The following is a 20,167-nucleotide window of genomic DNA, read 5'->3' on the forward strand; positions in this document are numbered from 1 at the left end:
TGGATTTATTTCTTTTATTAAAAGGCTTGGCTGTTTGCTGCAGGGAGAACGGGCTGGTACCAGTTTCTCCAGTAACACTGGGCAGAGCAGAGACAGGACACAACACCCACCAAGACCTCTCTGTCAGCACAAATGGTTTCAGCATCCCCATAGAGATGGAAGGAAGGTAGACACGGTGGCCAGCTCACAGCAGGCTCTGGACAGGAGTCTAAACCAAGCAGATGAGCTGGTGGTTTTTCCACCAATAGAGAAGAAGTCACTGCACCTTCAGCTGGAATGGGAACATTCCCTCAGGTCCCCTCCGTGCCCACTGACCCTGAGCACGCCCCCATGGTGGAGGATGGGAAGACAAAGCTATGTGGGGCTTACAGTGACATTTCCTCAGTTACCAGCTTGATTTATCAGCCTGTCCTCTCTCCTACTGGCCATTGTTTTGGTGAGCCAAAAGAGCAATCTGTTCAAACATAATTTACAAAACACCAATCTGATCCCAGCCAGAGGCTCTGAAGCTGGCAGGATGGAGGTGCTGTCCTGCCGAGGGCAGCCAGGCTGGGCTGGGCTGTGTGTAAACCAGTGCTGGAGCAGTGGGGCAGTGCTGAGTGACACACCTGCCTCTGTCCTCCCCTCCTGCCCTGAGCTGCACCCAGACCCCTCAGTCCTCATCAGAGCTGTCCTCAGACTTCTCATCCCCTGCCACCTTCCAGTTCTTCCTCTTGCTCCTCTTCTCCGGCACCTCGCTCGGCCTCTCCGGCGCCGAGCTGTGCCGCTTCTTCCTCTTCCTGGGGGGCCCTTTGTCCCTTTTCCCCTCGGATTCAGTGTCCTCAGAGCTGCTGGTGCTGGAGCTGCTTGCATGGCAAAAGTCACTCTCCTGCCCAGAAGAAGAGGTAGGTTCCTTGGCAGGCACTTTCCTGGGTTTTTTCTTGCGCTTGTGTTTTCCCTTCCGGGCGCTCGGAGCCTCCTCCCCTGAGCCCTCGCTCTCCCCCCGGGAGGAATCTGTGGAACTTCTCTCCTGCTCCTTTTTCTTTTTCTTCCTCTTTTTGTGGGAGCGCTTTTTTTGCTTCTTCTTGTGGGATTTCTTGTTTTTTTTCCTTTTGTGGGACTCATGGGCCGTTTGCTTCCCCGGGTGGGATCTCTTCTTCCCATTGACAGCATTTTGCTCATCTCCTTCCTTCTGATCACTGGAAAAAGAACAGGAGGAGGTAAACTGAAAGCCACTGAGTGATGAAACTCATTTATATCCCATCTGTAAGCCTGAAAAATATTAATGATTCTGCTGGGTGTAGGGTAAAAATAATTAATTCTGTCTCAAAATTTTGTTTTCCCACTCTCCAGGATACTGCAAGAATTTATTTACCTCCCAGACTCACAGATTTTGGTATCTCCAGCTAAACATGAATATTTTAATTACTACAAAAGATTCTGCTAAGACTCACAGCTCATTAATGGATTTGAGTTTTTTAACAGTAAAGCTTTGCTTTCAAGGCTGATCTCTATACAAAAATTAAAACTCAGTTTGTAAAATTTCCAGAAGGCAGATTCTGGATCCATCAGTAACAGTGTCTGCCTTACCTGTCTGTGTCAAATTCTTCAGGGTACAACTCTTTATATCCACTGTGTCCCCACCTGTAAGAAAGCAGAACCATCCATTAAAAACAGACAACTTCTTTGAGGACAAAAATGTTTGAGGACACAGAATGAATCTGAGTTTAGACAGGGAGGAAAGAAATAGGACTGATTTGATTTGGTTGGTGTTATTTAAATCACCTCATGTTCTTACAGCACAACTCAGATCTCTTTAAAACAACCCTGGACTTGTGCTCCTTGAGGCTTTTTTTAAGCTTATTGGGCAGAGTAATAAATATTAAGCTTAGGGCTGGGAATTTGCTGCTTAGTGTGGCTTAGAAACTTTACAGATGAGCTCAAATTGGTTATTGTGTGACATGGCAGAAGTTTGTACATGTTAGTCATTCTAAAAATGAGCTCAAGCTCTATTTCATCACAGCACACTAAACAGAAATGTGCCATTTTTTGGTACAGGACTCCAAAAAGATGGAATTCCCCTACAGACCTGTCTGGCATGTTGGCTTCACATTCATATAGCTTTTTATTCCAGGATCTGGCCCTGAGGAGATCATCTTCCACCAGGTCAAGGAGCTGTGGGTTCCTGGATTTCCAGTTCCTGTGCCCCTCCTCGTCGAAGCCGTCGCTGCGCATGCGGCTGCTGCAGAGAGGGAACAGCTCTTCAGGGGGAAACACCTCCCAGGACCAGAGCCCCTCCCAACCTGCACCTCCAACACCTCACACCCCATGAACACATCAGGCTGCAGCAGAGAATTCACCTCTTCCAAGGAGAAAATCAGTATTTCTGTGGTGAGTCTCACCTGGAGGTGTCTGACAGCATCCTGCTCTGCCTTTTCCAGTAAGTCTCTTCTGTCTGCTTCTCCCATTCCCTTATTTTCCACATTTCTGTCTCTTCCTGAAGCTGAAATCACAGAAAAGGGAACGACTTTAACATCAGGGGAATTTCAGCACGTGTAAGAAAACTCACAGCCACCTTTTCTACCATCCCCAAACAAAGGATTATTTGCACATATCTGTATCCAAAAGAAAACTTCCTGATGCTGGTTAGACTTGCTGAATTATGATTCATTAAAGAGTTTGTTAAACTTAATGGACTTGCTTAATCCTGCACTAAAATCCTGCCTGTGCACACAAAGTTCAAATTGTTTCACGCAATTAAAAGCACACACACAGTGCAACAAATGAAATAAAACCTATTAAAGATCTGCTACTTTTTAAGTAAGTACAGACATATTCCCTCACCCAGAACTCAAGAGAAACGGGGTGAAACCGGAGCAGGGTTAAACCGAACTCGACACAAACAGCGTTAAACCGAAAGTGACCCCGAGCATGCGGATGTGGCCGATTTTCCAAATTCCTTTGATTTCTGCCGAACACTGAAGGATCAGAATCTCCTCCCGCATCACCGGGATGTCCCCAATCACCGTGTGGCACAACAGGCCTGGCGCCGCACCCGGGATGTGCTTTACACCGGGATGTGCCTTACACCGCGATGTCCCCGCACACCGCGATGTCCCCGCACGCTCACGCTGTCCCCGCACCCCGCTCGGCCCCGTTCGGCCCCGCTCGGCCCCGCTCGGCCCGGCCTCACCTTGTTGTGCGCTCCGGTGTGGCGGATGACGTTGCGCAGCAGCACCTTCCCCACGGGCACGCGGGACATGCTGCGGGCGCTGCCGCGGGCCCGCGCCGGCCGCGGTGCCGGTGCTGGTGGCGGTGTTGGTGCCGGTGTTGGTGGCGGTGTTGGTGGCGGTATTTGTGGCGGTGTTTGTGCCGCTAGTGGCGGCAGCCGGGCCGGGCCGGGCCGGGCGGGGGACGCGGAAACGCGCGGGGCCGCGCGCGCGCCGCTTCCGGCGCCGTCTCCAGGGCAACGGCGCCGCCATGGCCGTGAGGGCCGTGAGGGTCCGGGCGGCCCGAACGGGGCAGAACCGGCCCGAACGGAGCAGAACCGGCCCGAACGGGGCAGAACCGGCCCGAACGGACCGGGATTCCCCAAAACGGAGCAGAACCGGCCCGAACGGGGCAGAACCGGCCCGAACGGACCGAGATTCCCCAAAACGGAGCCGAACCGCCCCAAACGGAGCAGAAATGCTCCAAACGGACCCGAACTCCCCCAAACGGACCCTAACTGCCCCAAACCGATCGGAATTCCCCAAAACGGACCCGAACCGTTCCAAACGGAGCAGAACCGCTCCAAATGGACATGAAAGGCTCCAAACGGAGCCGAATTCCCCCAAACGGAGCAGAACCGCTCCAAAAGGAGCAGAAATGCTCGAAACAGAGCAGAAATGCTCCAAACGGACCCGAACTCCCCCAAACGGAGCAGAAATGCTCCAAACGGACCCAAACTCCCCCAAACGGAGCCGAACTCCCCCAAACGGAGCCGAACTCCCCCAAACGGACCCGAATTCCCCCAGACGGACCCGAACTCCCCCAAACGGACCCGAACTCCCCCAAACGGACCCGAACTCCTCCCAAACGGACCTGAACAGCCCCAAATGGAGTAGAAATGCTCCAAACGGACCCGAACTCCCCCCAAACGGACCCTAACTCCCCCAAACGGAGCCGAACTCCCCAAAACGGACCCGAACTCCACAAACGGACCCGAACTCCCCCAAACGGACCCAAACTCCACAAACGGACCTGAACAGCCCCAAATGGAGTAGAAATGCTCCCAACGGAGCCGAACTCCCCCAAACGGAGCCGAACTCCCCAAATGGAACCGAACTCCCCCGAACGGACCCGAACTCCCCCAAACGGACCCGAACTCCCCCCAAACGGACCCAAACTCCCCCCAAACGGACCCGAACTCCCCCAAACGGACCCGAACTCCCCAAACCGAGCCGAACTCCCCCAAACGGACCCAAACTCCCCCCAAACGGACCCGAATTCCCCAAACGGACCCGAACTCCCCCAAACGGACCCAAACTCCCCCAAACGGACCCGAACTCCCCCAAACGGACCCGAACTCCCCCGAACGGACCCGAACTCCCCCGAAGGGACCCGAATTCCCCAAAACGGACCCGAATTCCCCCAAACGGACCCAAACTCCCCCCAAACGGAGCCGAACTCCCCCCAAACGGAGCCGAACTCCCCAAACGGACCCGAATTCCCCCAGACGGACCCAAACTCCCCCCAAACGGAGCCGAACTCCCCCCAAACGGAGCCGAACTCCCCAAACGGACCCGAATTCCCCCAAACGGACCCGAACTCCCCCAAACGGACCCGAACTCCCCCCAAACGGACCCGAATTCCCCAAACGGACCCGAACTCCCCCAAACGGACCCAAACTCCCCCCAAACGGAGCCGAACTCCCCCAAACGGAGCCGAACTCCCCCAAACGGACCCGAATTCCCCCAGACGGACCCGAACTCCCCCAGACGGACCCGAACTCCCCCAAACGGACCCGAACTCCTCCCAAACGGACCTGAACAGCCCCAAATGGAGTAGAAATGCTCCAAACGGACCCGAACTCCCCCCAAACGGACCCTAACTCCCCCAAACGGAGCCGAACTCCCCAAAACGGACCCGAACTCCACAAACGGACCCGAACTCCCCCAAACGGACCCAAACTCCACAAACGGACCTGAACAGCCCCAAATGGAGTAGAAATGCTCCCAACGGAGCCGAACTCCCCCAAACGGAGCCGAACTCCCCAAATGGAACCGAACTCCCCCGAACGGACCCGAACTCCCCCAAACGGACCCGAACTCCCCCCAAACGGACCCAAACTCCCCCCAAACGGACCCGAACTCCCCCAAACGGACCCGAACTCCCCAAACCGAGCCGAACTCCCCCAAACGGACCCGAACTCCTCCCAAACGGACCCAAACTCCCCCCAAACGGACCCGAATTCCCCAAACGGACCCGAACTCCCCCAAACGGACCCAAACTCCCCCAAACGGACCCGAACTCCCCCAAACGGACCCGAACTCCCCCGAACGGACCCGAACTCCCCCGAAGGGACCCGAATTCCCCAAAACGGACCCGAATTCCCCCAAACGGACCCAAACTCCCCCCAAACGGAGCCGAACTCCCCCCAAACGGAGCCGAACTCCCCAAACGGACCCGAATTCCCCAAAACGGACCCGAATTCCCCAAAACGGACCCGAATTCCCCCAAACGGACCCAAACTCCCCCAAACGGACCCGAACAGCCCCAAATGGAGTAGAAATGCTCCCAACGGAGCCGAACTCCCCCAAACGGAACCGAACTCCCCAAATGGAACCGAACTCCCCCGAACGGACCCAAACTCCCCCCAAACGGACCCGAATTCCCCAAACGGACCCGAACTCCCCCAAACGGACCCAAACTCCCCCAAACGGACCCGAACTCCCCCAAACGGACCCGAACTCCCCCGAACGGACCCGAACTCCCCCGAAGGGACCCGAATTCCCCAAAACGGACCCGAATTCCCCCAAACGGACCCAAACTCCCCCCAAACGGAGCCGAACTCCCCCCAAACGGAGCCGAACTCCCCAAACGGACCCGAATTCCCCAAAACGGACCCGAATTCCCCAAAACGGACCCGAATTCCCCCAAACGGACCCAAACTCCCCCAAACGGACCCGAACAGCCCCAAATGGAGTAGAAATGCTCCCAACGGAGCCGAACTCCCCCAAACGGAACCGAACTCCCCAAATGGAACCGAACTCCCCCGAACGGACCCAAACTCCCCCCAAACGGACCCAAACTCCCCCAAACGGACCCGAACTCCCCAAAACGGACCCGAATTCCCTCAAACGTACCCGAACTCCCCCGAACGGACCCAAACTCCCCCCAAACGGACCCGAACTCCCCCAAACGGACCCAAACTCCCCCCAAACGGACCCGAATTCCCCAAAACGGACCCGAATTCCCTCAAACGGACCCGAACTCCCCCGAACGGACCCAAACTCCCCCCAAACGGACCCGAACTCCCCCAAACGGACCCGAACTCCCCAAACGGACCCGAACTCCCCCAAACGAACCCGAATTCCCCCAAACGGACCCAAACTCCCCCCAAACGGACCCGAACTCCCCCCAAACGGACCTGAACAGCCCCAAATGGAGTAGAAATGCTCCCAACGGAGCCGAACTCCCCCAAACGGAATCGAACTCCCCAAATGGAACCGAACTCCCCCAAACGGACCCAAACTCCCCCCAAACGGACCCGAACTCCCCCAAACGGACCCGAATTCCCCAAAACGGAACCGAATTCCCTCAAACGGACCTGAACTCCCCCGAACGGACCCAAACTCCCCGCAAACGGACCCGAACTCCCCAAACGGACCCGAATTCCCCCAAACGGACCCTAATTCCCCCAAACGGACCCGAACTCCCCCCAAACAGACCTGAACAGCCCCTAATGGAGTAGAAATGCTCCAAACGGACCCGAATTCCCCCCAAACGGACCCGAACTCCCCCAAACGGACCCGAATTCCCCCAAACGGAGCCGAACCATCCCGGTACCCCCGGGTCCAGCCCCAGATCCAGCCCCGCGCCCCCCCCGTGGCTCGGAGCATGGGCTGGGAACAGCAGGTGGCAGCTCCAAAGAAATCCTCTTTTGGGGGAAAAACCACCCCAAAATCTACCACAAAAATTCCCAGAAACACTGGGGAATGCTGGAAGTAACATAACTCGTTAATAGTTTCAATCAATTACTGAACAAAATTTTTATGTAATGGTATAAAATCAATTTTACATAATAGTTTTAATATAATTTTGAATCGTTTTAATAAATTTTAAGTCTTATTTATAATTTATTTTATTGTTTTCATTACCTTTCAATTAATTCTTTTCCATAATCGTGGATATTCTTAGCCAGCATTTAGCAAAGCTTTTGTAAGATAGTTCTGCAGAAACACAGCTTGGGAAAATGACTGAAACTTCTTGAAATTTTGGCAGATGACACAACAAAAGCCCAGAGTGAAAAATCTTTGGTGGTGGGGGGGTTTAGGGCATTTTTAATTCACTTTTTACTCATGAGGGGCGAGTATCTCAAAAGCCTTTAGAGATGCAAGTAGAAAAGGATGGTCAGAGGAACAGTAGCACCATCAAACTCATGAAAAAAAATGAGTAGACTGTAAATATTCAAAGATATTTGAATATTTAGTGACAGTACTTGTTATGTGCTGTAGGAAAGAAGAACCAGTGCCTCCATGCTCTGCTGCACCATTCAGGGGACAGCAGTGATGTGGTTTTGTTAAATAAATAAATGGACAGGATTCCCATGGTTAGAGCAGCTCTCTGAAGTATTTAATGCTGGGACAACCTGTCACACACAACCTGTCACACACAGCCTGTCACACACAGCCCCACAGCTGAAGCTGCAGACAGCAAAAAGCAAATGTCTGGGAAGATTTGTGATTAAATTTCAGGTTAATAGGGTGAGTGTCACGTTGAGACTGAAAGGCTGCAGAGCACTGACTCAGAGCAGGAAAGCCACACACAGCTGAAGAGAAAAGCACTGGGACATGGTTTAGTAGTTGTCAATTCCAAACATTTAATGGAACATGGGTTCACTAGAGCCAGTCTGGAATCAGGGTATTTCAGATCATTCAAGAAAATCCAAAACCTTAATGCACTTTTCTTTTTTTCCTTAAGCAAGGCATCACAGCAACCAGACACTTAATAGTTCCCACAAAAATATTTAATTTCCACAGTATTTTCTTTCAATATCTTTAGTGAATAATGTAGAATTTTACAGGAGACAGTACTTAATGCAATATACAGAATAACAGGATCACCCTGAACAACTTCTTCCTTTTTTTCCAACTCTGCCCCCCCTATTTAATTCTCCTGGTCACTCTGTCATTACTGCACAGTTGTCCTTTTTTTACATGAACGTTTCCATGTGGAAAGTGGAATTTCAGAATGTTCAGCACTGCAGCCCTTGCAGGATGCAATGCCTGGAGTAACTGGACACGAGTCCAACAGACTAGAGAAGCACCTTACATACAATATGTACATGGAGAGCACATTCTGCAGCTTTACTCAGGCTGGACAACAAAGACAATCCAGGGAAGGTCTGCAATTCCAGTGGCTTAAGTCAGAGCTTCCTATGTTAGAATACCTGAAATGAAAAATCCCAAACATCCCAGTCCTCACATGATTAACATCCCCTGGTGGGATTATCAGCATGTGTGATTTGTCTACACTGGCTTCCAACACACTGAACATTCTGCAGAGCAGTGACTTCCATGGCATCAGAGCCTGGGGTTAACTTAGCCACAGGAACAGCAGCTACAGAGCTTCAGACAAAAGCAAATGTCAGTGAGAGTCCATGAGGAGACAGCACACTCCCTGTGACCCCCAGACAGCAGTGCTGTCCCCTAAAGTGCTCAGCAGGGATCCCAGAGCTGAGAGGTCCCAGCCAGTGCCAAGCTCCAGCAGGGCTTTGGAACAGCAGCCCCTGGCCCTTGAGACACCATCCCCAGGCACTTCAGTCCCTCAGTGCTGGGCATCTCCCCCACCCCAGCACAGGACAATGTGGGGGTTCCCCCCCCCTCCTCCTTGTACCCTCCTGTGGCCATCTCACCTGCCTCCTGTGAAGAGATGTTTGAAATTCCAATCTCTGACAACACTGAGGTCGTGAAACTGTCGGGATGCACCCCCTGACACCCGAGTTTAGAAGCAGCTGGCACAATGCCAGGATAATTTGGGGTTTTTTTTTAAATCTGGGATGCTTAACTCTGTTTTGGAAGAGTTTGCAAGTTAACTAACTGTATAAAAATACAGTGTAGCTGTAATATTGCTCTGAAAAGCACTTTTGCAAACTTTTTTTTTTTTTTTTCTGTACAGACTGGTAAATAACATTACCAGATAATATAATACATATTTTAAATTAAAAAAAGAAACTCTCTCAAAGTCTGAACACTAAAGTCTAAACAGCTTGTTTAAAACACAACAGTGTGACCCAGGAAAATTCTGCTTTGCATGGTTAAATTATAGCAGCATGGTTACTGGCTTTTCAAGGAAATTCTTGAACTCAGCAAGCCACTGTGCTCCAACTGCTCCATCCACAACACGGTGGTCACAGCTCAGGGTGACAGACATCACGCTGGCCACGTCAAAGCTGGGAGAAAAACACAAAAAAAAAAGTTAACATACTCCTCTGCAAGGCAGTGCCACTCACACAGCAGGAAAGCTGCTCCTGAGAGCCAGGAACAGCACTGGTGACAGATGTTTCTCCCAACTGCACCGGGGAGCAGATCATGTTCATTCCTTCTCTGAGGAGAACTAAGGAGGGAACTTCCCACAGCACTAAAAACTCCTCTGTGTGCTCCCCTTAGGGCAGGGAGCTCAGCTTTCCTGGCAGCACAAGGACAGCCCCACACAAAGAACAAGAACCATTTTAGCTCCAAGCAAGGGAATATTATACACAGGATCCATCCTTTAGGTTCTCCTTAAATGCAAATTTAAACAAGCAGTGAAAGCACTGTGCCAACAACACATTTTAGGGTTTTTTAAATTATTTTCTAATGTAGGTGTTAGGAACTAGGCATGATTTCAGAGTTCAGGATCAGATGAAAACTCACCCTTTCTCATTATCAGCTGGCACTAGTATTTCTTTTGAGGAACCCACTGCCAGGATGCAGGCTTGAGGTGGATTGATTATTGCAGAGAAATTCTTAATCCCATACATTCCTAAATTGGAAATTGTGAAAGTACCACCCTAGAAGAAAACACATCCATGGTAAATCTCACAAAAACTGTTTTATGTGGAATATGAGGAGAGGAGGGACCTCATCCTAGTCTGCAGCTCCCTGATGAGGAGAGCAGGGACAGGATCCAGGGAGCAGCTGGAGCTGTGCCAGGGGAATGTGGGTTGGAGATCACAGAAAGGTTCTTCCCCAGAGGGTGGGGGCACTGCCCAGGCTCCCCAGGAATGGGCACAGCCCCAAGGCTGCCAGAGCTCAGGAGGGGCTGGACTCTCCAGAGCTGCCCAGGTGGGATTTGGGGCGGCAGTGTCCTTCCCACTCAGGATGTTCTGTGACAACTGAACAGGGCTCCAACATCACAGAACAGCCTTTGCTCTTTGAAACAAGCCAGGAGCAGCAGAGTAGACCAGCACCACGGGTGTCTCACCTGGAACTCATGAGGCTGGAGCTTGCCCTCCCTGGCCTTGGCTGCCAGGGAAGCCACGTCCCTGCTGATGGCAGCCAGGCCCTTGATGTGAGCGTTGAAGACGATGGGGGTGATGAGCCCTGCAGGGGTGCTGACAGCCACACTCACATCCACCACGTGATTCCTGCAACACACACAGCAGCTGAGGCCACTCCAGCCAGAGAGCAAACAGAGACAATGCAAAACAGGCCAGACAAACCAAAATTAACATTAATTTGCAACACCAGCCTTAGACTCAAACATTTTATCACTTTAACAAAACCTCTCACCTTCACATATTTTTCCCCTCCCTCAAATCCCAGCAGAAGTTCTGTTTTGCCACAAACAAAGTTAGTTTCTGGCTGTGACCATGCCACAGACTTACTGCCTAATAACTGTGTCCATCCATGAAGAATTTGCCTCAGGCACCTTCAAGCATGCCAAAGCAGAAGCTTTAATAATGAAATCGTTGACAGAAAGCTTAGTATTAGCTGGGACCTCCTGCAAATAAAGAGATTCCAGGTGTCAGTTTGTCCCCTGCACACCACCCCAGTTAATGAGGGCAGTCACTGCAGTTCACAGGAAACATCAGAAAACAATCACACCACTTGCAAGCATTAAAATTCAAAGATAATTCAGAAGGTGAAAGTATCTCCCTCATAATTTAAGAACCTAGTTTTTTTCACATTTAATTTTCCTCAAACTTGGCTTAGAATTATTATTCTGACTAAACTTTTTACCTTTCTTACTATTAAAAAGTTTTCTATCCTTTTATTTTCCACCAGAAGTAATGAATCACCACCAAGCAGAGCTCAGAACAGCCCCTTAGGGAAGTCAGGAATCAGCAGGCATGAGGAAAATCTTATTCTATCACAGAACTGACCCACAAAAGACACTGAACAAAGAGTGTTTTTTTCCAAGGCAAGATGCCAGAACCCACCTGATTGAGCTCTTTCCTTAGCACCAGGACTTCTCCCATGTTGACATCGATGGACAGGTAGTAGTGAGGTATTGTTTGTTTGGACTGCATCAGCCTCTGAGCAATGACCTGGGGGTGTGCAGAGCAAGGAACCCAGATCAGCCAGGACAATTCAGAGCTACCCAAATGATCTTGGAAAGGACAGAAGGCTTACCCTGCGGATGTTGCTGATGGGGATGTCTGTGAAGGTGCCCTCGGGTGCTGCAGCAGCTGCAGGAACTGCCTCCGGAGCTGCAGCCTGCAGAACACCAGTGTCACTCCCAGAAACACCCCAGAGTGAACAACCACCCACACACAACAGCCCCAGCTCAGGGCTGAGCCCAAGCTGCCTCTTGGGAAGAGCAGCAGCAATTTCCACCTCTGCAGCAGCCACCAGGCCCCTCCTAACCCCCAGAATTGATCATGAACTGCAGCAGGGAGTGGTTCAGCAGCACAACACTGAGATGTGATCACTGCTGTGATGCTCCCAGCCCAGCCTGTCCTGCCCTGGCACCTCCATCAGCTCAGGGACAACACAAACCATGGTAACAGAACACTTTTGGGGCAGCAGTGACAGGCTGGGGTTTGCTAGGTCTGGCTTTCCTTCTGATCCCCTCTCCCAGCTGGGACTGGGTGACCTCAGCCTGTGAAGATTCAGCACCAAAGGATGGCTTGGGACACACTATTTTTTTTTCTCAGTGAAATATCAAAGGTACAGACAAAGGGAGAATGTTTGGGTGTTTCTGGCAGGTTAAATTTCCCAACCTTACAGTCACCACTGCCCACACAACCCAGCAATGCCAGTTCCATGCAGGAACTGCCCTTCCACAGAGCCTTTCCATTCCTGTAACATCCATCCCCACAGATTTCCAGCCTACTCACTGGAGCAGCCTTTGATGGCACAAATGACTCCACATCTTTTTTGGTGATTCTGCCATCTGGTCCAGTACCTGAAAGGGACAAAGGAAAATGGGAGAGGATTTTGATTATTTCTAACATGGCTTTGCTTCTAAAGGTACCAGTTTTATTCAATAGAGAGAAATCACTGAACACAACTCCTGGTTCACAGCTGCACAGTCAGGAAGACCAGGAAAATATGGATCTCCAGGGACAGAAAAGTGACAGTGAGAGCAAAGAAGTGGAAAGGAAAGGTACCTTTCACTTGGGTAAGGTCAATTCCTTTCTCTGCTGCCAATTTCTTTGCCAGGGGACTGACCACAACCCTTCCTCCTTTGTGGGGTGGTGCTGCTTTTGGGGCTGCTGGAGCAGGAGCAGCAGCAGGCTGGGGAGGAGGAGGAGGAGCAGCTGCAGGAGTTGCCATCACCTAAACAAAGAATCAAAGGCATCAGTGGAACCACAGCAAGAGAACTGGCCCTAATTATCAGTCAAGAGAGAATCACTCATCTGCACAAAGGCTCCCAGAAATTAGAAAAAAAAAAAATTAGTTTCTGATTAGAAACTCACTGGGAAGGAGGTCAGCTGAGCTATACACCAAATAAAATAAAGACCTTATGCTCCCCATTTCCAAGGATGAGGAATCAGAACTGGCACAAGCAACAAGCTGGGAAAAAGATCAGAATGGATGAAACCTGCTGTAGGTCTTGGAAAGCAAATTAGTGATCACTTCTGAAGACATGGATCAGCTCTGCACTCACAAGTCAGAGCAGTCCTGCTGAAGCCAGGGCTTCACACTGGCAAGCACAGCTCAGCTCAGGCGTGGCAGAGGTGCCCAGCACTGCTCCTTACCGGGGGAGGAGGAGGAGGAGGGGCTGCAGCCTTCATGTCAGTGACTGCAGCAGCCTGGTAGTCAGCAAAGGCTGGGATATCAGCCTCCTTCTCCACAATGATGCACAGAGGAGCACCTAAGGGCACGTCTCTAGTTCCTTCAGGCACCAAGATCTTGGCCAGGTAACCTTCCTCCTGCACTTCAAAGCCTGCAGGGGGGAGAAACAACACTGAGGAGCTGCAGAGCTGCTTTAAGTGCTGCTGCTGCACACTCTGCCAGCTGAAGCAGGAGAACCCTTTCCAGCAGGGAACCTCTCCATGCACTTGTAAAAAGGACTGATGAGGAAATAAAAGCATTTTTAGGAGCTCCACTGTTTGGCTCTCCAGTGAAATGAGATGTTAACAAAACTTGCCCCACAGCATCACCCCCTGAGCAGGCAGAGGAGCTGGCAGAGGCTGCTTGGGACCCTTCCAAGGGCCCCTCAGCCCCCCGTGGCTGTGGACTCACCTATTGTGGCTTTATCTGTCTCAATTTCAGCCAGTAAGTCTCCCTCATTCAGCTTCTCCCCAACCTTCTTCTCCCACCTCTGCACTGTGCCCATTGTCATGGTGGGTGACAGAGCAGGGAGAGTGACCTGGAAGAACACAACACATCAGACCCTGGTCATGCACAGGGCTCAGGAACACAGTCTGAACTCCTGAGAAATGATGCCAACCTAAAGAAGCAGCTTTAATGCACTCCTAGGTCTGGCTCCATGACAGCCAAGCAGAGCTGTCCCACTCTGCTGCTTTGGCTTCTTTTAGCAAGGCCTGAGCACGGAGAGCAAGCAAGAGCAGAGGGCAAGAAATGGATAAATCAAAATAATCATCACTGCCATCACCCTGCAAGGCAAAGGAAGGCTGCAGCAAGTCACTTTGGCACTGTGACACACACACAAAACTGGGCAGAGGGGGCAAGCAGAGGGAAGAAAACAAATTTGGTAGCCAGAACACAAATTTAGAAGCCATTCACTAATACCTGTATTACTGACTTTGAGTAACATCAGTTTTATCTGTGGGATGGGGTTCAATATCCCAGATTTACTTTTCCAAAGGGATGTCAAACAAATCCCCCTGTACAAAGTGCTCAAATCCATGTGGATACTTCAAAACCTAAGCAAAGCCAAAAGTTTCTATCCACAAACACAGCTCATTATTAGTCACCCACAGACACATCTGGTGTGTTCACCAGAGCACCACAGACTGCAGTTCTGCTCTGAGATAGAGCACAGCTTATTCACACTAAGCACAGGGTCTTTTTAAACCAGAATTGTCCAAATAATGCAGATTTCACACGTTTTTCAAGACAACAACCCTGGAGGGACAAGTCTCTCCTCCAGCAGCAGCTGGGATGCTGAAATAAATTTATTAGAAAAGCTTTCTGGGATGTCCCCCAACACCTGCTCTAAGCACACAACTGAAATGGAATAGTTAATAAATTCCCATTCCAGATGGTTTTTATGACAAAATACCTCCACAGGCAGCAATGCCAGGGGCAGAAAAGAGTGTAAGAAGCCTTGAAGCAGAAGCAGTGCTCTCTTACCTGCATGTGAGGAGGGTAAGAGCTGCCAGGGGCCTGAGGAGAAGGCTGAGGTGGTGGGGAGGGGGCTGCAGCTGGAGGGGGAGGCACTGAGGCTGCAGGGGCAGCAGCTGCTGCAGAATCCAGGGTGTAATTTTTGAAGGCATCAATATATTCAGGCCTAGAAGAACACACAGAGCCCCAAACCCCATCAGGTAATGGTCTCAGTCTTTCACTCAAGGCACCCCAGAAGCCCCAAGAGGGTTAGGACAGTACATACTTTTCTACTGTGATACATATTATGGCCCCAATAGGAACATCCCTGGTTCCTTCTGGCACCAGGATCTTGGCCAGGTAACATTCTTCCAGGCTCTCAAAGCCAACTGTAGCTTTGTCTGTCTCCACCTTTGAGAGAGAACAGGAAATGGTGAGCCCAGGGTCACAGTTCTGGAAAAAACACCCTGAGGCAGCAGCTCTAGGAGAGTCTGTCCTCAAACTGAGAGGCTGACAGCCTCCAAAACCCAAAACCTGTCTTCAGCCAGGGACAGCCCCAGGCCATGGGAGCCCAGCCCAGCCCTGTCCCCAGGATACCTCTGCTATGAGATCCCCTTCATTGATCTTGTCCCCCTCCTTCTTCTCCCAGCGAGCGATGGTGCCCATCTGCATGGTGGGGGACAGCGCTGGCAGTGCCACCTGGGAGGGACAGCAGGGTGTCACAAAGCAGACACATCCAGCAGCAGCAATCACACAGAGCACAGGGACAAATCCTCAGCTCAGCCTGCGGTGTGGGGCACAGCTCTGCTGCAAAACCCCAGCAGTGCCCCAAGCTGCTGCTGAGGAACCCTGGGCTGTGCTTGCCCCATCCCTGAAGTGTTCAAGGTCAGGCTGCATGGGGCTTGGAGCCACCTGGGACAGTGCAAGGCGTCCCTGCACAGGGCTTTAAGATCCATTCCAACCCTTGGACACGCTGATTCTACCAGGAAAGGGTTACAGAGAGCCTGGCTGTGCCAAGGGACCCACAGCGGGGCTGGGATAAAGGACAGAGGTGATGGAGGCAGCACTTCACAGCCACACAGGGGCTTGAGGCTCAGTGGTGCCAAAGGCACAAAAAACGCCAAATTTCTCCCAGTTTGCGCAGCCAGGTGTTGGAACAGGTTTACCCATGGAGCTGGTGCAGTCCCATCCCCGGAGGCGTCTAAGAGCCGTGTGGGCGACGTGGTTCTGGGGCTCCAGCAGCAGGGCTGGGTTCATTACCCTAAAGGAACCAGCCCTGGCGATCTCATAACTCTGTCCTCGGCCGGAAACGCGGAGGAAAGCGAAGGGGCAGGGAGGGGGCACGGGGAAGGAGAGGGAACACGGGGCAGGAGAGGGGGCACGGGGGACAGCCGGGGCAGCGTTCGGGGTGTCTCTCACCTTCTGGTGAGCCGGGAGGCTGCAGCAGCGGTGCGGGACGAGCCGGGGCCAGGCCGGCGGCAGCAGCAGCGGGCGAGGCGCGGGGCCACCCCAGGCCGGGCCGCGCCGGGCCGGGCCAGCCCCGGCCCCGGGCCCGGCCCCGAGCGCTCGGCGGGGCCGCACCAGGCCGGGCGCCCCCGCCGCGCCCCGGGACACGCGTCGCGCCAACACCCGCCACATGCTGGGGCTGGGCTGGAGCCGGGCTGCGCCGGGCGGGACCGGGGCCGGCGGCGCTCGGTGACCTCCGTGCGGGCGGCGCGGCGCGACACTGGGGCGGCCGTAAAGCGGCGGCGGGCGGGACCGGGCGGCCTCAGGCACCGCCTCAGAGCCGCCTTAGAGCCGCCTCAGCGCCGCCTCAGAGCCGCCGCCGGAGCGGGGCTGGGCGCCGGGCTGGGGAACGGGCTGGGGAACAGGTCAGGCTGAGGGAGAGGAGGCTCAGCACGAGGAGAAGGGGACTCAGCTTGCAGAAAAGGGGGGCTCAGTCTGAGGGAAAAGAAGCGCAGCCTGAGGAAAGGAGGCTCAGCCTGAGGGAAAGGGCAAATCAGCCTGAGGAGAAGGAGGCTCAGCCTGAGGAAAGGGGGATCATCAGCTTGAGGGAAAGGAGGCTCAGCCTGAGGAAAGGGGGCTCAGCCTGCAGCAAAGGGGGATCAACCTGAGGGAAAAAAAGCGCAGCCTGAGGAAAGGAGGCTCAGCCTGAGGAAGAGGGTGCTCAGCCTAAGGAAAAGGGGCTCAGCCTGAGGAAAGGGGCTCAGCCTGAGGAAAAGGGGACTCAGCCTGAGGAAAGGGGGCTCAGCCTGAGGAAAAGGGGGCTCAGCCTGAGGAAAAGGGGGCTCAGCCTGAGGAAAGGGGGCTCAGCCTGCACAAGAGGAGGCTCAGCCTGAGGAAAGGGGGCTCAGCCTGAGGAAAGGGGGCTCAGCCTGAGGATAAGGGGCTCAGCCTGCACAAGAGGAGGCTCAGGCTCTGTCCAGCTCTCCGGCAGGAGGGGCAGTGAGGGGCACTCGGGCTTTGCTCGCACGGAACAGGGACAGGAGGGGAGGGAACGGCCTCAGGCTGGGCCTCTGGATGGGGTCTAAAATATATCCCAGGGGTGTCAGTGGCAAAGGCCTTAAACTAAAACATACCAAATTCCACCTCAGCCTAAGCAAGAACTTCCTTTCATGAGGGGGGATTGTTCTGAGGGTGCTCTTACTGCCATAAACCCACTTGTCTGATATCCCACTGCTTACAATTGCTTTGTTTCTGCCCAGCTTTCCTCAGAGTTACCTTCATGTTCCTGTACTTAACTTGATCTTGTAATAAAATCTCTGGAGTCAGAGTTAAAACTCATTTGGAATTGACACCTTTTGCTTTTATGAGGGAGAATTCTCCCAAGCCGAACTGCTTCTCTGAATAGCAGAGGACACGAAGCTGGGAAACAGCAGACCTTGAAAAGTTTCGTAATTTGCTGCGTGGAACTCCAGCCCAGGTGTGTGGCTGTTGCTGAAATAAAACTGATGAGTAAAACCCGAGGAATGAAACACTTGTGAGAAGTTTGCAATTCAAATACAATTGATCTCAGTATCACGAGCCCATGCCCTCTTCACTAGAGACCATGCAACAGAGGAACTATGTCCAGGGGAGAAAGAAAATCTTTGTTTCTTTTCCAAAAGGATGTATTTCCCCCATTAATTAACTTGTTCACTGATGAGCTTTCCTCCCGCTGTCTGTAAGCAGAAAGTCACACAAATTGTCCAGAGCATGAGGCAGCTTGGGTTGTGCCAATGTGGCACAAAACCACATAAGAGCCTTGATATAAAACCCAGTATCAACCAGTTGGATTTCCATAGTACGATAAAAATACAAGGCCAGTGTTGTGTCAACAGAAGACGATACAAAACATCTCAGCATCCACCAGGAAAGGAGTAAAACACAGTATAATGCGTGCAGAAATATACAGAGAGCACTTGCACTAGTATAAAAATATCCACAGTCCTCAGACAAATGTGAATCGGTACAAAATAATTTCAAGGACATGTTTACAAAAGGACATGTTAATATAAAACAGTAAAACCAGGCTGCCCCCTCTCCCCTCATGCACAGCACACACAGACAGCCCAGGGAAGGCCCAGAGGGAGCAGAGCCCGTTTGACCTCCCAAGCCCACAGGCCATGTAGAGAAACAAAACCACAAAACCAAAGGGAAAAATCCACCCTTGGGGGATTTTAGGGCTTGTTCTTTCCCCAGCAGTTCCTTGCTGATCCTCCAGGACCCAGTGTAGCAAGGAGCTGTTGTGGGTCAGTGCTTGGTGCCCTGGCAGTGGGGGGACAGCAGAGGGGTGTCTGTGCAGGGCAGGGACAGCAGGGAGGGCAGGGACAGCGGCTCAGCAAGGACAGGGGTGTGACCACCTCGGGAAGCAGCTGATTCCAGCTCCCCACCCCTGAAATCATTCAGCACACAAACAAGCACCGAGACCCCACAGTCCCCACAGAGCGAACCCAGAGGGCCTCAGACACGGGAACAGCTTTGGAGAGCACGTGGGGGAAGCAGGGCTGGGAAACGGGAGTTTGGGAGAAAGGGAGCTTGGCCAGGTTGGTGAGCTTTGCTTCAGACCATGCTTCAACCCTCCAGAGGACTCTTCCCTCCAGTTCATGTCCTGTCAGTCTGCAATGTCCAGAGTCCCTCTGCTCCTGCAGCACAGCAGCTGCTCCAACCTTCAGCTCTCACAATGCAGCAACTTCTTCCCCACGCCAGCAAAGCTTCACATTTTCACCATCAGTGCAGTTCTCTGTGGCAGCAGCACGGGAGATTCCCAGCTGAGCCTGCAGCACACAGTGCAGGATGGAGAAGGGGGCAAAGCATCCTTAAGGCCTCCAGGGTTTTGGGTGTTTCTGTCCCCAGAGCTGTCCCTGCAGCCTCAGGACAGCAGCTGCCCTCAGGCACGGGCAGTCAGTGCCAGCTGTCCGTGCTCACAGCCTGCACCACCCCTGGCTTCACAGAGCCTCCTTTTTGGCAGCTTGAATTGGCCTCCCAGCACTTGGGCTCCTCGGTCACTCTCTGAGCTCTGCAGTCACAGGTTTCCATAGAAACAGGGCTTGAAAGCTCCATTAATTCTCCCCGTGGTCTTCTTCCACCCAGGCCACGATTTTCCCCTCCCAGCCAGGAATGATGTCATCATCATGGAATACCTACCGAAAAAAAAAATTAAATAAATAAAGTATTGGATTTCATTGATGTCTGGAGCCTGGACACATGGTTCTACAGTGTGAGTGGCATCAGGGGCATGAAGTCAAATCCTAGGTCAGATTTCCCAAAATAGCCTAGGGAACACATGGGAATGATACATGGGCTGAGGTATGAGTCACATTTTCACAATTTAGTTAAATAACAGACCAGGCCTCTTTAACCAATGAATATCAAGATTATTATTGATACTATCTTTTTTTTAACATTAAAGGTAAACTAAAGACAGGAACCACGCCTTTTCTGAGTCAGACCACAACCTCCAGTTGCTGCTCCTGCCTGTCCCCAGCGAGGGTCACCCTTCGCCCTTGCCCCAATTGATTTGTGAAGCAAGAGCTGTAATGAGTCCAATCCACACCCACACCAGCCTGAGCACGAGCTGCAGCACACAAAGGGAATGATCACACACACAGTTCTCTCCGAAAAACCTTCAGAAGAAAGTAGGAGATTGTGATTTTTATACAGGCTCTCCCATTGCAACAGGTTTTATATGCAGCCTGGATTTTTGCTGTGTCCCCTGAGCTGTGTCACTTTGGGCTGGCTTTGCCCAAGGGACTCTGCAATTCCCAGGCAGTCACAGCCACATCCAT

General features: G+C 52.2%; 3 protein-coding genes across 4 annotated transcripts in view; all 3 read right to left on the bottom strand.

The window, feature by feature from the left end:
* NKAPD1 (NKAP domain containing 1) lies at nt 1-3,862 on the bottom strand. Its single transcript, XM_056509656.1, has 5 exons — nt 3,173-3,862; nt 2,382-2,482; nt 2,069-2,221; nt 1,570-1,623; nt 1-1,178 (listed from the first exon to the last, which is right to left on the bottom strand). The coding sequence occupies exons 1-5, from the start codon at nt 3,239-3,241 to the stop codon at nt 653-655; spliced, it is 903 nt and encodes a 300-aa protein (XP_056365631.1). The 5' UTR covers nt 3,242-3,862; the 3' UTR covers nt 1-652.
* Nucleotides 3,863-8,191: 4,329 nt separating this feature from the next.
* Nucleotides 8,192-16,611, bottom strand: DLAT (dihydrolipoamide S-acetyltransferase). Its single transcript, XM_056509663.1, has 14 exons — nt 16,320-16,611; nt 15,498-15,599; nt 15,187-15,311; nt 14,931-15,087; nt 13,857-13,983; nt 13,370-13,557; nt 12,779-12,947; nt 12,506-12,573; nt 11,799-11,882; nt 11,606-11,713; nt 11,051-11,166; nt 10,648-10,810; nt 10,098-10,234; nt 8,192-9,634 (listed from the first exon to the last, which is right to left on the bottom strand). The coding sequence occupies exons 1-14, from the start codon at nt 16,536-16,538 to the stop codon at nt 9,505-9,507; spliced, it is 1,893 nt and encodes a 630-aa protein (XP_056365638.1). The 5' UTR covers nt 16,539-16,611; the 3' UTR covers nt 8,192-9,504.
* A 1,642-nt stretch (nt 16,612-18,253) lies between these two features.
* DIXDC1 (DIX domain containing 1) overlaps nt 18,254-20,167 on the bottom strand; it is a 31,881-nt gene continuing 29,967 nt past the window's right edge. For both annotated transcript variants that reach the window (XM_056509653.1, XM_056509654.1), the window contains one exon: nt 18,254-19,522. In XM_056509653.1, the coding sequence (XP_056365628.1) occupies nt 19,442-19,522 (81 nt within the window). In that variant the 3' untranslated portion in view covers nt 18,254-19,441. The remainder of the gene's footprint in view (nt 19,523-20,167) is intronic.

The sequence above is a fragment of the Oenanthe melanoleuca genome, chromosome 24, assembly GCF_029582105.1.
Source record: "Oenanthe melanoleuca isolate GR-GAL-2019-014 chromosome 24, OMel1.0, whole genome shotgun sequence".
In the NCBI taxonomy this organism is placed as follows: Eukaryota; Metazoa; Chordata; class Aves; order Passeriformes; family Muscicapidae; genus Oenanthe; species Oenanthe melanoleuca.